General features: G+C 38.7%; 1 protein-coding gene across 1 annotated transcript; it reads left to right on the forward strand.

Moving 5' to 3' along the window:
- Window positions 1-542: 542 nt before the first annotated feature.
- Window positions 543-13,453, forward strand: MSMO1 (methylsterol monooxygenase 1). The gene is made up of 6 exons (XM_084626726.1): window positions 543-652; window positions 3,466-3,777; window positions 6,847-6,995; window positions 8,101-8,227; window positions 10,850-11,004; window positions 12,423-13,453. The coding sequence occupies exons 2-6, from the start codon at window positions 3,523-3,525 to the stop codon at window positions 12,628-12,630; spliced, it is 894 nt and encodes a 297-aa protein (XP_084482852.1). The 5' UTR covers window positions 543-652; window positions 3,466-3,522; the 3' UTR covers window positions 12,631-13,453.
- Window positions 13,454-13,663: the final 210 nt, after the last annotated feature.

Raw genomic sequence — 13,663 nt, forward strand, 5'->3', positions numbered from 1 at the left:
GCCGCTGCGGGCTGGCCGGGCCCCCGCCCCAGCCCCCAGGAGCGCACCAAGCTCGCTGTCTTCTTCTCAACCACATTTACGCCCGCGTTAATCACCCCCACAGCCCCCTCCTCGGGCGGGGAGCGGCCGCCGAGGGCTGCTGCGGCCTGCGCACGGGGCCCGGGTCCGAGCCGGGCGCTGCCCCCAGGCTGGGCGAGGGCAGCAGCAATTTCCGTGGGTAGAAAGCGGAGTCCTAGCGCTACGAAGCGCCCGCGGCGCTTCGGAAAGTGATTAACTGCAGGAGTAACCACGGTAACGGCCCCGCCTCTTCTTCCCACCTGGGGCTGCCCTCTCAGCCCGTCTCCTTCTAATGGCGTTTTCGCCGTCACCTGGGCTCCCTCGCTCCTCATTGGCTGCGCTCCGAGATCTCACTATGCTCACTCCATCCCTTCTACCAATCATCATCGGGTGGGGCCGCTGTGTCCCCCCCACCCGCCCCACGCCTGACGGGCACCGGCTCCCGCCCGAGAGCCAATCAAAGCGGCTGAGCGGTTTTGTGCGGCCAATGGGAGAGCGCGGAGCGGCTGCTGCTGCTGCTGTTGTTGATGGGTGAGAAGCGGGTGAGGTGAGTGCGTGAGGGGCAGCGGCTGTCGCTGTCGCTGTCGCTGTGCAGGTGAGTGAGGGGCTGGGCGGCCCGGGCTGGGGTCTCAAGGTTGGGGTGCGGGGCTTTGCCACTCCGGTCTCCTGGCAGCGGGAGGAGCTCACTGTGCCCGGCACCCCTCGCCCAGGGCTGGGCGCTGTTCGGAGGCCGGCTGCCTTGCCCTGTTGCTGGCAAGCTTTTAATTTTGTCCAAGAGTCAGAACAGATTTGATTGTGAAAATTGCTCGTGTCAGAACCACCTACCGAGCCAGTCACCAGGCGTGTAGCCGTGCTGCAATAAAAAGGGGGGGTGGGGGGAACATCCTTACAATTAACCCCTAAGCCAGCGATACTCTGTCCCCATCGCAAGGCTCTTCCTAGCGCATGATGTTAAAACGCTGTGATTTTTAGTTGTTTTTAACCATTCAGGGTGTTTTTACCATGTAGTTAACCAGTTGTAGCTGATAAAAATAATACTTGGTTAGTCATTTTACTGTGAAAATAACGTGTGTGTGTGTTAGTTAAACTCCCCTGTCATTGGAATATATAGTACTACAGTAAATCAAACCATGAATTCACATTACTGTGTCTCTTCTGGGTGATGTTGATTGTTAATTTGGCTCTTGAACCACTCAGACCTGAGTATCTGCCCTAAACTGTTTCATCCTTTGACTATAAAAGAAAAGATATCATGCCTTGGGGTCTAGTGAGTACAGTACATCCTAACTTAACATATGGCTTGTTTTGCCATTGGATTCTAAATTGTATATATTGTTTGGCCTCTGATAAGTAAGTAATCTTGCAGTTTGAATAATTTTGTTCTGCAGGGGGGAAATACACACTGTGTTTGCAGTAACATGTACGATCCTTGTGTTTAGGAGTCAAACTATTTAATAGTCTTAAGCAAGTAATTTTTCCATTACGTGCCGTGCTTAAACTTCTTACCCAAAACATTACCCATGGGGATTTTCATTTTTTTAATAGCTTAAAATATCAAGTTTTTACTGACAAAATTTGGCCAAATATCACGGGGGAGAGGGAAGGTTTTTCAACAAAATCAAAAGTTATTGAGGAAGCCAGGTACTTTCCATGAAAATTCTTATTTAATCAAACCCCTAGTTTTTTTCCCAAGATAATTTGATAGAAAGTTGTTGACCAACACTACTGAATAGTCTGAAGAAATTCACCTGTATGTAACTACAAAAAGTTCTACTTTTAGTATACTGAACATTTTTTATCAACCTCCCTAACTGCCATTTTACTTACCAGGGTGTTTTCTTAGAGGAATGGTTTAAGGTTGAAATAATAATCAGTTGCTTTACTCAACATTTGAAAAGAAGCCTCTTTGCTTAGTGAATGAATAGAATTTTATAATGGTGATTGATATCAGTGTTACACTTCTAAAATAATTAAGAGTTTATGATGATAGACGTTTAGGTACAGATTCTCTGAAGGGGCTTGCCACCAAACCAGTTATTAGAAACATTTGGATTCAGGGGCATACATAGCAATTTACATTTGAAAAAAGGGTAAACAGTGAAGTGGCAAAATTTGTAGATGATCCAAAACTACTAAAAATAGTTAAATCCCCGGCAGACTGCAAAGAGCTACAAAAGTATCTCTCAAAACTGGGGACTAGGCAACAAAATGGCAGATGAAATTCAATGTTGATAAATGCAAAGTAATTCACATTAGAAAACATAATCCTAATTATACATATAAAATGATGGGGTCTAAATTAGCTGTTACCACTCAAGAAAGAGATCTTGGAATCATTGTGGATATTTCTCTGAAAATATCCACTCAATCTTCAGCAGCAGTCAAAAAAAAAACAAACCAGAATCATTTAAGAAAGGGATAGATAATAAGATGGAAAATATCATATTGCCTCTATATAAATCCTATGGTATGCCTGCATCTTGAATACTGCGTGCAGATGTGGTCACCCTATCTCAAAAAAGATATATTAGAATTGGAAAAGGTTCAGAAAAGGGCACCAAAAATGATTAGGGGTATGGAATGGCTTCCATATGAGGAGAGATTAATAAGACTGGGATTTTCAGCTTGGAAAAGAGATGACTAAATGGGAATATGCTAGAGGTCTATAAAATCATGACAAGTGTGGAGAAAGTAAATAAGGAAGTGTTATTTACTCATAACACCTGAACTAGGGGTCACTAATATAAATTAATAGGCAGCAGGTTTTAAACAAACAGAAGTATTTCTTCACACAATGCGCAGTCAGCCTATGCAACTCCTTGCCAGAGGATCTTGTGGAGGCCAAGACTAGAAAAATTCATGGAGGATAGGTCCATCAATGGCTATTAGCCAGGATGGGCAGGGATGGTATCCCTAGCGTCTGTTTGCCGGAAGCTGGGAATGGGCAACAGGGAATGGATTGTTTGATTACCTATTCTGTTCATTCCCTCTGGGGAATCTGGCATTGGCCACTGTTGGAAGACAGGATATTGGGCTAGATGGACCTTTGTTCTGAGCCAGTATGGCCGTTCTTATGTTGACCACTTTTGGAGGGGCTGGAGGAGCTCTGTGACCCTGCCGATTATTGGGGAGAGCCCATGCCTCTGCTTGCCCTCCCTTGTGCACTCCCCTGTTTGAGTTTATCCTTTAGCCCTCTACTCACTTGATCTGATTTCAGTTTAACTGTAGGATTAAACCTGTTGATTCTGTTTACATCATAGTTTTGTGCTTTTTTTAAAGTACAATGTATTTTTACAGTGTCCTTCTTAACCCTTAATGTAACCTTTTTTTTTTAATTGAAGTAGATGGCTGTTTGAACAGCATCAATTTGTCAGTAACAAATTCAATTTTACCTTTTAAAATTTATAGGCTGTTTCTAGAATTCTGCAGAGCAACTGCAAGTGTGAAGTTTTTTATATTTGAACAATGGCAGTGAATGAGAGTGTTGACATCCTGAACTCCGCTTACCTGGCTGTGGAATACATCGACTCTTTCTTGCCTGACAATCCACTGCAGCAACCATTTAAAAATGCTTGGAACTATATGCTGGACAATTACACCAAGTTCCAGATTGCAACATGGGGATCACTCATAATTCATGAACTTTCCTACTTTTTGCTCTGTCTACCTGGATTTATATTTCAGTTTATACCTTATATGCAAAAGTATAAAATTCAGCAGGTAAGACAAAGAATTTTGAATTGCACAGGTTTCTGGTTGCTTTGTTTTTTGTACAAATTATGTGATATTCTAACTTCGTATTTTACAAATGGTCAGGAATCTTAGAATGTAGAAACATCTGTTCTTGATATGCTAGTCTATATATTTTATGGGAGGCTCACACACTTCACTTCCACCTATATAAAGCCACAGGTTATTGGGGTTGGTGATGGAACTCCTTCAGCTTTGTGGGAGGGGAAGGGATCCATTGTTCTCAAAGTGAATGCAAAGGACAACTTTGCAGCACAGCCTCTTCAATCACTGTTCCGTTACACAAAGTGGAATAGAGGCTACATACCTGTGTGTGGAAGATTTGGGCTCTTGGCTAAGTATAAATCTGGATCCCGTAGCCCAGTGATACTCGGACTTCAAGGGTTCAGGAACCAAAATAGTGATCAAAGTGATCAACATTACCCAAAAGAGCCACAGTAGTATGAATTGATTGTTTCATTTACTATAGTACTGTAGTGTACTAGATTTAAATAGTATGACAGAGGAAATATTTAGTTTTTATATGTAAAGTGTGTGTATATATCGTCTCAGCAAATAAGTTAATAACTTAGTGCAAGTTGATAACATTGGTTAATAATCAGGATGCTTTTACTGTTGGCTAATAACTTTAATATGTCTCCTGCAGTTCTTTGCAGCAGGATATTAAAGAGCCATTTGCACAGTCAATATCACTGCTGTAAACCTCTCCCCTGCCCTAGTACTCCCATATGTTGGCTTCTTAAGTTCCAAGATGGGGGCCACACCTCGGGCCTTCCCTGCAGGACATCTCCACCCAAATCCCCTTGAAGGGGCAATGCAAAGTTTCTGTAATACAGAAAACACTGAGCAAGCTGTCCACACTGAGTGAATTTCATTCCATAATACAGGTAATCTGCCCATCCAATGCAACCTGGTGATTGTTTTCTACACTTGCCTGACTTACATGTTCATATTAAGGACTGGATTTAAAATCAAACTTGTCTATGACAGTGAGTGTTGAAAAATTCTTGTGAAACTTAAGTATATAAATGTTTACATAATTTGGTTGGAAAATATTAAGTAAATATAGATGTCATAGCTGTGATCTATCCCACACATCCTTGCAACAGACTTTAATTCCCAGCATCTCTTTGTATCCTTGCATTCGTCCAAATGTGTGTGTGTGTGTGTGTGTGTGTAATGAAAATGTAGTGGAGAAGTGCATATGTTGGCATGGTATAGTTTTATCTGAATGAGTCTTGGATAATAACTCTCTTGCAAGTGGTGAAGTCATCCATGAGTTTTGTATGACTGCAATGCGAACTTGGAAGTTACATTTAAAAAAATAAAATAATGAATTGGAATGATTTGTGGCCAAACCCCTGTAAAATCAGGTTGCTTTAGTTAATTTTAGTTTTGGTCACTAATGTGACCTACCTTTAAAGGTTCTAGGATAGAAAAAACAATACAACACAAAGGAATTTGTATTAAAAAGAAAATAATTACACCTTGAGATATATGAGAGAGACCCAAATTCCACCCTCAGAAATACACTGACTTGTCATCACTCTGAACTGTACTGCCCTGCCTCTGCTCTTTCCCAATGTGCCTGTATCCTTTGACACCCCCACCTCCAAACAGTTCTCTCTCCAGTCCCTTTTGGTGTCTTCCTCTCACATCTATTTTTTTTTATCTACCAGCCAATAGAAACTGCTTAGGAACCTACTTTCCAGGTGATTGAAAACTGAGACTGTAGAATTTGCGTTGGGCTGACCATACTTTCTTTGGAGGCACAAAAGGGTTATTTAACAATCATTTCAGTCTAACACGAGATTAAAATAATCTCATGTTTAGTCATTGAGACTTTATTAAGTTAATTGAAAGCTGAGTTGCAAGTGGGAGAAAAATAACTTGCCAGTTTACTGACATATGTAAGAAGCAGAGAATGGTTTCACATTTTTTTAAAGAATATGAAAATTATTGGGTTTGCCTTCACCTCCACACCTAGGGTGACCAGATAGCAAGTGTGAAAAATTGGGACAGAGGGTGGGGGGTTGCAGGGGGGTAATAGGAGCCTATAAAAGAAAAAAAAAACCAAACATCAGGACTGTCCCTATAAAATTGGGACATCTGGTCACCCTATCCATACACATTCTCCAGCAAAACCGGCAATCTCTTTTTATGTGGTTTAGGAATTTTCGCAGTCTTTAAATTGGTGGGATGCTAAATTTTAGGTGATTTTTCTCCCCCTCTGTCCCCAGGTTAATGTAGTGATAGAGTTAAATAGATGTCAACAAAAACAAATAGTTTCACTTAAGTCGTTCATCTCAGTCAGTTCTCACTTGACAGATGCTGTGATGTCATCCTGCTAGCTCTCCAGTGGCCCATAATCTTCCAGGGTAGACAAGACCTGATTTGTTTTTCTTTCTTTTATGAAGGTAAAAAGAATTTTTGGAAACTCCACTTTCTTTCAGGCTTTTGCTTCTTGTTTATACTTTTTTCAGGTCACCTAATTAATCCATCAGTCTGTTCATTTGCACCTCTTTCTTTATAATGTGACGAGTTGACTTAAACTCACTAAAAGAGTGAAAATCACCTAGGATGTAGTGGATCCTTAACTTACTGCATATGTACTTCTAACACCTAAAAATATGGTTGTATGTTATGTAACAAATGTGACCACCTAAGATTTTACAATTCTCACTTGTTATGCACACACAGACTACTTAGAACTACTTGGTGGTCAGAACTTTCTCCAAAAGCACAGGCCCCTACTACTGAGTAAAGGAAAATATTTATCAGCTTTTAGCAATACAGTATATATCAAACACAGTTGAACAGGTCTATCCAGTAGAGACCAGTGGTAGACCTAAAGACTAGCTAGTTTATTACAGCACTACGTGTCTGTAATACTAAAGCATAGCTTGGCAAAGTAGGAAATTCAGTGAATGCTTTTCTTTTTTCTATTGTAGCTTGAAGCCAAATCTTCAGAATTACTTTCTGTACTTCTGCAATGATATTGCATACTAGGACTGATGATTGGAAATTTCTTTTTCCTAGGATAAACCAGAAACGTGGGAGAAGCAGTGGAAGTGTTTAAAAACGCTTCTCTTCAATCACTTCTGTATTCAGCTTCCTCTGATATGTGGTACCTACTATTTCACAGAGTACTTCAATATCCCTTATGACTGGGAAAGGATGCCAAGATGGTAGGTAGAAACCATTGAAATGTTATTTGTACTTCTGTTTTAACTCTCTGTTGGAAGAACCGATGACAGTACCTGTGAAATGTTCCCAGCTGCTAGGGAACTTAGTGTGCTGCACAGTCATGTGATTGTTTTGAACGAATGTGTAATTCATAGACCCAATCTTGTTCTCACTGAAGTTTATCCAGTTGCAATAATGGGACCAGGCTAGGATCCTATATTTGATATTGTGCCTAATGCCTGCAATATTGTTCAAATCCCGAAGGGGGAGGATTTGAAAAACTAAATCCAAAAAGGGATACAGTGTGGCTGGAAGTTAAGACACCATCTGTGGGCTCGTGAGCACCCTTGTATATGCAAGCGTCTAATGTTTTTTGAGCCATCTGGTTCATTTCCAGAAATAACATGATGAAGCGTTACCCACATACTGTATTATGTACTTCAGGAAAGAGACTGTACCATGTGCACACTCTTCTGTCTGCAAACTAATACATTTTTAAATCACAAACCTTATGTTTAAGTGCCTCTTTTACTAGTTTTAGTGTCAGGAGAAATATTACATACAGTAATTTTCTATATTTTTTCACAGTTTCTTGCAGGGTACTAAGTTATCTCCTTTCTAGTGCTAATGCTGCTTTTTTTTTCTTTATATAACTGCAGTGTGTTAGTATGCAGGTGTGTGTTAGTGTGAGAGCGCACACACGTGTGTCATGGCCAAACTAAGAAGCTTGCAGTATTGCATGTTAACTCATTTAACAGCTCTTTCATTGATCTGCTGACACTTACCACTGAGTATAGTACTTAAAATGGTACATATATTATGTTTTGTTAGCAAATAAATATATGTACAATTTTAGGTACTATATTCAGTGGTATTTGTTAGTAGTAGATCAATAAAAGAGCTGTTAACAGCATATACATGTGCTCATAGTGCATATTATCTGATCATTAACTGTACTTTAAAGTTAAATGTACATCCCAAGTTTCCAGAGCCTTTCCCTGCGCATACATCCTGGATTTGGCCCGTTAGCAAAGAAAAATACTATTTCTTTCATATATTTTAATCTTGCTATCGCTAACAGTATATATATATATATTTTTTTTAAAGGTACATGCTACTTGCCCAGTGTTTTGGATGTGCAGTGATTGAGGATGCCTGGCACTATTTCTTGCATAGACTCTTGCATCACAAGAGAATATACAAGTACATCCATAAAGTTCATCATGAGTTCATAGTATGTACTACTTTAATGATTTCAACCTTATGTGTTTAATATAACCAGGATGCTGACAATAAACACTGTATTAATCAAGCACATTTAAATAGATCTTGCGTCCATTTGGAAATAGGGAGAACAGCCAATCTTACAAAATATTTTACACCTAGCTAGTTTTTTCTTATATCCATTACCCTAGTATTTGTAACTGTGTTTAAATGACTTCTGGGTGGTTCCATAACTATTAAATTAACCCAGATATCATAGATCTAACAGAACATGTCTTGTAACAACTCTTTGTCTCTTCTCTCCCTTTCACTCAAATGGCAGCCGTGTTCTGATACCCACCTTTTATCATCTGACTGTCAGGATGGTGACTGTCTACTTGATTATTCATTTGTTGTATTTAATGACATACTGTCAAATTGACAATCACATTTGTTAGAAGATTTGTAGCCTGTTATAAGTTTCACTAAGATTATAGTTATCTTTATAATTACTATGCCATAATCTTTATTGTACGGTAAGATTACTATAGCTGCAAGGTTGGTTTGGGCAATTAACATTCTAAATATAGTCACTTTAATTGTTTGTCTTGTACAGTCCTAAAAAGATCCTTATAATAAACAGCAGTAGGGCCACAAAACCCTATGCACTCTTAAGGATTTAAAAAAAAAAAAAAAGTGTTCAGGACATACTAATTAAAAAGAGCTTCATTCCAAAAGTAGTCTTAAAAAATTCAAGTTGACAGTGTTCTTCTTCAAAACTGTTTTTAGTGTTGTATTTCCTGAACTTGGATGTGGTGAATTAGTATATTTTTATATAGCATCCTTATTTTGTAAGGATGTTTCAGGACCACCAACTAGGTCCACAGGTTACCTTATGAACTTAGCAAACAGACAACCGCTGTTTGGTGTAGCAGACAATAGCCACTTGCGAACTCCAGGTTCGAATCCAAGGAACAGGTTTATAGATTCATAGATATTAAGGTCAGAAGGGACCATTATGATCATCTAAGCTGACCTCCTGCACAATGCAGGCCACAGAATCTCACCCGCCCACTCCTGCAATAAACTTCTCACCTATGTCTGAGCTATTGAAGTCCTCAAATCATGGTTTAAAGACTTCAGGGAGCAGAGAATCCTCCAGCAAGTCACTTATGACCCATGCTACAGAGGAAGGCGAAAAACCTCCAGGGCCTCTTCCAATCTGCCCTGGAGGAAAATTCCTTCCCGACCCCAAATATGGCGATCAGCTGAACCCTAAGCATATGGGCAGGATTCACCAGCAAGATACCCAGGAAAGAATTCTCTGTAGTAACTCAGATCCCACCCCATCTAACATCCCATCACAGGCCATTGGGCCTATTTACCATGAATATTTAAAGATCAATTTATTTATTTCAGCATCAGTACAGAATGCCACACCCAGTGATCAGTTAGGGGTGATAGGACAATGAATTGGCTGCATGTACACAAACACAAGGCTGTACATAAACAAACACTTAAGTCTCGGTGCTTTTTTTTTTGTACCCAGGATGGCATTCTACTTTTATCAACACCCTATTCTGATTTGTTATATAATAATTTATGACCAAATATGAAATTCTGCATTACACAACAGGTTATATAACATTTATCTACTTATTAGCAATAACAAAGCTATTAATTTTATTATTTGAGAGGGAGTTTGGGAACTCTGCTTTTTTTATACTTATTATATCTGGCAGGTCTACTGTACCCAAACCTGGGACAGTCCAAAAACTGAACAGGATATCTAGTAAGCCAAAAAGGCTGTGTCTGCACTTTTTACTTCCGAAAAGGTTATTCAAAGGTCTTATTAACTGCACTAGGCCAACAATTATATTGCTTATATGATACTGTCTAATATGTGATGTATATGATCCTTTAAATACTCTTAGGCCCTTACCATCTTACCTATGGTAAGATCACCTATTCACTGTTTCACTTCCTTACTTTAGACCTCGTTGGTCCCTAAGGGACAAAAAGGGGTCCACATTCTTCCTTTTGAGAACTGCTTTGATTTCACGTTACTGATTCTGGTTGGCAGTTGTCCAATCACAGTTTTGATCCAGCAATACATTATGAATAATGTTATTAATATTACAAGCTGAAGAACTATTAATAGATACAAATTTATATAAACTCATGTATTCCTGTGTTGTGGAAGGTATTTAAAATTTTAAGGCTTTCACAAAAACTTGCTGTAATTGCCATAATGAGATCATTTGATTTTACTACTAATTTCTGGTTCAGGGAAGTTGATAATGGCCAGGGAAACATGTTTCCTACCATTATTAACTAATATATAGAAATGGCAAGCTTTCTTTTATTTATTTGCAAGGTTGTCATCACTGTAGTACTGGAGTGACTCAAAATCATCAATGGTTTTTGTCCTTCCCACTGAGGTTAGGGAACACTCCTGGGGGACTGAAGCACTTGATCATGTGCCCCTATATAGCCAGTGGATGAACCAGGGATTGAACCCCAGTCTCTTGAGTGCCCTGTCTGCAAGACCATCCTATTTACCGTTATCTCTGTTCTAAACTGGTCTGACTCTTGAGTGTGTTGACATACTACAGAAAAGTGCTTACTGTGTGTGTTTTTCTTTTCCTCCCAGTCTCCATTTGGGATGCAAGCAGAGTATGCACATCCACTGGAAACGCTTATCCTTGGAACTGGTTTTTTCATTGGCATTATTGTTTTCTGTAACCATATGATTCTTCTGTGGGCCTGGGTAATATGTCGCTTAATGGAAACCATTGATGTACACAGGTAAAATCCTCTCATTCCGTGTTAGTGATTTTTCCATACTCTGCTCTTCCACCTATCTTTGTGCTAGTATATATGAGATACTAGGAGGCTCTTTACCACACTACAAATAGAAGTCCACAGTGTACAACAGCCAGAGGAGGATTGTAGTGCTTCTTTCATTTCAGTATTGTAGTTGGCCATTTGTCCTTTTCAAAATAATAATTGTTGTTCTGTTTTGGCAATGTTAATAACAAAACTCCTTGGGTGGGAAAATAGGGCTCTCACTAAAACAACTTCAGAAAGCATCTACTAGAAACACAGTTTGTGAGATTAGTGGCAGGATTATACATTTTGTGATCTCAGTTTTTAGGAAAGGTAAATCTCGGACACCAGTGAAGCTCTCAAGATTGAACTTAGAGCCTGAGAGAGAAAATTGGATATTTAGTACACAAATTACCTAATGTTTGTTAACATATGAAATAAGTGAGGTTTTATTTTACTAAAATGGAGGGGGACCTCAAGGTAATATATCTTAAACTTCTCTGTCAATAGGCTTGCCTGTGCAGAAAGGCTTATCTTGGAGAACCAATGCTTGCTTAGCCTAAGGGGCCCCAGTTCAGCTCCCAGGAAAAATTGCCTGTAGGTGGTGGTCCATAATGACAGTCTACATTTTCCTAAATCTTCTGTGGGGCTTGGAGAGCAATCTTTACTTGTTTTTAATTAACCTAATCTCAATGTAGTAATATACTTACAGGCAAGAACTAAAAGATCAAGAATGGTATAAAATATTATAGGTTAGAACAGTGACCCATTCTTCAGGTGGCCAAATAGCTTCATTGTATCAATTTTAACATTTTCTGTGATTTTTACTTCACTTCCATTTGAGGGAAGCTGTTATATGCCTTATGAACTGAAGAATGCAACGCTACAGCAGCATAAATAAAATAAAAATGGATGAAACTAAATCGAAGTAGTGCATTTCAATGTGAACAGCAGATAGAAGCCACAACTGTCAGTGGACATTTTTCCCGAAGTGGTCACACTAACAGGCATGGGATGACAGGAATATTATAGCAAAATCAAATCTAGACACTATCTTGCCACTAGGTGGAGTAATATGCTTTCTAGTCCAACAAAATGTGAACATGTTGAAATCCTTTAATGTCATTTCCCTTTCCTTTCTGCAGTACTACTTAAATGTTGAGATTTTTAGCTACATTTAATGTGTTTCTCAACCTGGTACTGGACATTCTGGCTCAGATGCCACACAAAAGACTTTCTTCTATATTCATCATTGTAGTGATGTTTTGGGTGTTTTGGCTTTCATTTTTCAGTCTGAGAAGTAATCTGTGGTGCCTGGCTTTGTTTGTGTTTATAAACAAAATGTTAAAAACATTATGGTTCAGTATTTTAATTCTGTTTTTGTTTTTTCTCTCTAGTGGCTACGATATTCCTCTAAACCCCCTGCATCTAGTTCCCTTCTATGCTGGGGCTCGTTTTCATGATTTCCATCACATGAACTTTATTGGCAACTATGCTTCAACCTTCACATGGTGGGATAGAATCTTTGGTACAGATTATCAGTATGTTTCATATCAAGAGAAAGAGAAGAATCAAGAATTGTTGACAGAAAAAAAGTCCAACTAAATTTCTCATTTAACCTCCCACAGACAAACTGTTTCCATCTTTCTTTTGGGCTTAAACTTGTAATTAACACCTGATCACAAATTAAAGCAATATTTTGCTTTTCTTAAAAGCAAAAGTTAAGCATATACCTTGTCCCTTGGCTACTAAGTGGTAGGGGAAATCATTAATTACATTGCAATATCTTCCTAATGGGAATGCTTTCTATTTTATACACAACTCTAAAGTATATATGCAGTACTTTAAAGATAAATTTAAAAATTACATAGGTGACTTGAAAGTTTTTTGTCATCTGTTGCAAGAATTTTATTAAACTTTTTAAAGTATCTATAATGCCCTATTTGGATTCATGTAGAATTATGTACATTATAATATACTGAAATTGGACTTCATTTTTAAAAAAAATTATATATATATTCTTAAATTTGTAATACAAATACAGCAACCCTATTAAAACTGTGGTACTGGCACTATATTTAAACCTGGAGCAAATGGGCAGAATTTGCTTTAGGAACCAAAATACCATCAGTTGATAAGGAGCTTAGACCAGCCATTTGCACACTGAATAATGCAAACTATTAATTCCAGAAGAGCTGGCTATATGTTTAGAAACATTCCTGACATGGGTGTAGTACATTTTAGATAAGATTAGAAAAGGGTGGTTTTGTTTTTACTTGAGAAGCCTTTTTTGCTGCTCTTTAAGTTACTTTGTCAGTGTTCTTAGCATTTACATTACATTTCCTTCTGTGTGTTGTAATTTGCTAAACTGACTTGTTGCTAGATTTGCACTTGTGGATTACAAAATACAATAAATGTGTTGATTTGGCATCGTGTGTATGTCATTGTGTATCTTCCATATTTTTAATGTAAAGCAAATGAGGAATTGCCCTACATTGCCATTCACTTTCAAAATATATGAGCAGAGTTAATTCTAAAATTAATTGACTCAGGCAGTGTAAGGTAACGACTGTAGAATGCATCTGAGGAACTATCTACACTATAATAACTGGGGGACTTGGGACTTGTACAAAATTAT

Source organism: Lepidochelys olivacea, assembly GCF_965140295.1.
Source record: "Lepidochelys olivacea isolate rLepOli2 genome assembly, chromosome: 4".
NCBI classification, from domain to species: domain Eukaryota; kingdom Metazoa; phylum Chordata; order Testudines; family Cheloniidae; genus Lepidochelys; species Lepidochelys olivacea.